The following is a 2727-nucleotide window of genomic DNA, read 5'->3' as shown; positions in this document are numbered from 1 at the left end:
GTTTAGCAGACATGTTCAACCATGGAGAGAGGTCTTCGTTCAGCCCTTGGTCTGAAAAATATTCCCATGGGAATCTGAGCCTGTTGCCCTGAAACCATCAAGAACCACAGAGGAGAAAAGTCCTTTTGAGGGAGCAGCTCCTTGGGTGCAACTCCTGAGAATGGCTTTGTAAGAGGCGTCCAGCGTTCTGGCCCTGCCCTGAGGAGCCATTTTATGGTGCTATTTTCACAGAGACCAGCTCTGATAAAGAGGTTCTCATCGCCTGCTGCTACCCACAGTCACAGGGGTGCCACTGTAGAGACAACAGGACTGTCACAAGGTACACGAGGCCTTAGGGGGAACACAAAGGCAAGGGCACAGCAGGACAGTGGGGATGTGAGGAGAGACCAGCACTGAAAGGCCTCGTCCTGCTGCTGTCCTTGGCCGTGGCTCCAGGGAAGCAGCAGCCCCGACTCGCAGGCGGCACAGACAGAGTGCCCAGCGAGGCAGCCAGGGGCAGCCCCAAGGCTCCCCAGGGCTGATCATTAATGGGGCAGTTGGACATTTTCCTCCTGAACCCCTTTTATGTGTTGGGGCAGCTCGCCCAGCTGCAGAAGAGAAGTGAAGAGATGGGAGCTGAGATAAATAATTTTTTCCAGGTATATTTACTGAGCTTATCTAAAAAGGGAGCCAGGATCCATCTGTAAACGAGGTCTTTGGGTCAAGAAAAAAAGCAGTAGGAAGCCAAGAATAATAATAACAAAAGTCAAGAACAAAAAAACCAAAACACATAAAAACAATCAAACGAAGAAAAAAACCCAAAAGAACAACAACAACAACAAAAAAATCCCACAAAGAGAAAGTAAAGAAACATTTGAAGAAAAATTAGTCCTGCTTTTTCCTGAGATGCAGTGGGAGCTCCATTGGCACAGTGGACACCTTATTAATCTAAGGAGGATTGTATTCAAATAGTTTCCTCAGGGCATCCTTGAGCTCTTTGTTCCTCATGCTGTAGATGAGGGGGTTCACTGCTGGAGGAACCACTGAGTACAGCACTGCCACCACCAGATCGAGAACTGGGGAGGAGATGGAGGGGGGCTTCAGGTAGGCAAAGATGCCAGTGCTGATAAAGAGGGAGACCACGGCCAGGTGAGGGAGGCACGTGGAAAAGGCTTTGTGCCGTCCCTGCTCAGAGGGGATCCTCAGCACGGCCCTGAAGATCTGCACATAGGACAGCACGATGGGAACGAAACAACCAAAGCCTAAACAGACACTAACCACAAGAAGCCCACCTTCTCTGAGGTAGTCTGAGTCTGAGCAGGAGACCTTGAGGATGTGGGGGATCTCACAGAAGAACTGGTCGACAGCATTGCCCTGGCAGAGGGGCAGGGAAAATGTACTGGCCGTGTGCAGCAGAGCATGGAGAAACCCACTGCCCCAGGCAGCTGCTGCCATGTGGACACAAGCTCTGCTGCCCATCAGGGTCCCGTAGTGCAGGGGTTTGCAGATGGCAACATAGCGGTCATAGGACATGACGGTGAGAAAACAATAGTCCCCTGCAATGAAGAAGAGAAAGACAAAGACCTGTGCTACACATCCCCAGTAGGAGATGACCCTGTTGTCCCACAGGGAATTGGCCATGGATTTTGGGAGAGTGGTGGAGATGGATCCCAGGTCAAGAACAGAGAGGTTGAGGAGGAAGAAGTACATGGGGGTGTGGAGGCGGTGGTCACAGGCGATGGTGGTGATGATGAGGCCGTTGGCCAGGAGGGCAGCCAGGTAGATGCCCAGGAAGAGCCCGAAGTGCAAGAGCTGCAGCTCCCGTGTGTCTGCGAATGCCAGGAGGAGGAACTGGCTGATGGAGCTGCTGTTGGACATTTGTTGCCTCTGGGTGTGGAGCACTGAACAAGGAGGAAAAGACAGTGAGAAGTTAAGGGAGACTTCTCTGAGCAAAATCAACAGCATTTCTCAGACTTCACACTCTGCACTGCTTTTCCACTTCTATCAGATCTTCATTCAGCTCTGTGGCTGGAGCTCAGACTGTTTCTGGCCGAGTGTGCCAGGAGGAGCGGGACCTCTGCCCGCTGGCTGCCCAGGAGTCAGCCCTGCTCTGCAGCAGCAGATTCGTGGGAATGGGGTGGGCAGTCCTGGTGTTCCAATTTGTCAGATAAACCTCTCCTCATGGAAAAAGGGCTTGTCAGTCTCTGCCCTCCCATTGCCATGAAACCACAGTTGCAAGAGTGTTGGAGAGAGGTTCTTCTACAGCTCTCTCCCGTCTCAGCTGGAGATTCTCTTGCATTTCAGAAACCCTCACCATTTCTGCTGCATTCAGGGACAGCAAAGGGAGTCCTGCCAGGCAAGGGGATTGTCTGAGGGTTAGTGCAGAGAGAGGGGAGCTGGTCTGTCCCTCTGTCTTGTTCCCAGCTGCCCTCTGCTTGTGCCTTTCTGAGACAGAGGGGAATCGCACTCGCGTGTTGACATGGAAAGACACCAGGCACTGCTGAGAGCAGAGAAACCCACTGCCGAGAGCTCAGTGTCTCACCCTTTCTCAAGGTCTCAGCACCCCACTTCTCGCCAAGGACACACATGGCTCCTTTCACAAACCCAGCAGCGTTTCCTTGGTCGTAGCGTCTCTGCGCTTCTCCACAGGGCATTCAGGTAACAGCAGGATGCTCCAGGACAGATTGGCATCCTGGAGGGCAGCTCAGTTCTTGGAAGGACACCCCAAGGAGATACCCAAGTGTCCTA

At 52.6% G+C, this 2727-nt stretch overlaps 1 protein-coding gene across 1 annotated transcript; it reads right to left on the bottom strand.

Moving 5' to 3' along the window:
* Positions 1–211: 211 nt before the first annotated feature.
* LOC141737405 (olfactory receptor 14A16-like) lies at positions 212–1857 on the bottom strand. The gene has a single exon (XM_074572096.1). It carries the CDS (start codon positions 1855–1857, stop codon positions 928–930), a length of 930 nt encoding a protein of 309 aa, XP_074428197.1. The 3' UTR covers positions 212–927.
* Between the last annotated feature and the right edge of the window lie 870 nt (positions 1858–2727).

This window comes from Larus michahellis, unplaced genomic scaffold (assembly GCF_964199755.1).
Source record: "Larus michahellis unplaced genomic scaffold, bLarMic1.1 SCAFFOLD_117, whole genome shotgun sequence".
NCBI lineage: Eukaryota > Metazoa > Chordata > Aves > Charadriiformes > Laridae > Larus > Larus michahellis.
This window is presented reverse-complemented; position numbering and strand designations above follow the sequence as displayed.

What these genes read in the sequence shown, in the direction of transcription:
- LOC141737405 (XM_074572096.1), bottom strand. Translation starts at nt 1,857, where the DNA reads ATGTCCAACAGCAGCTCCATCAGCCAGTTCCTCCTCCTGGCATTCGCA.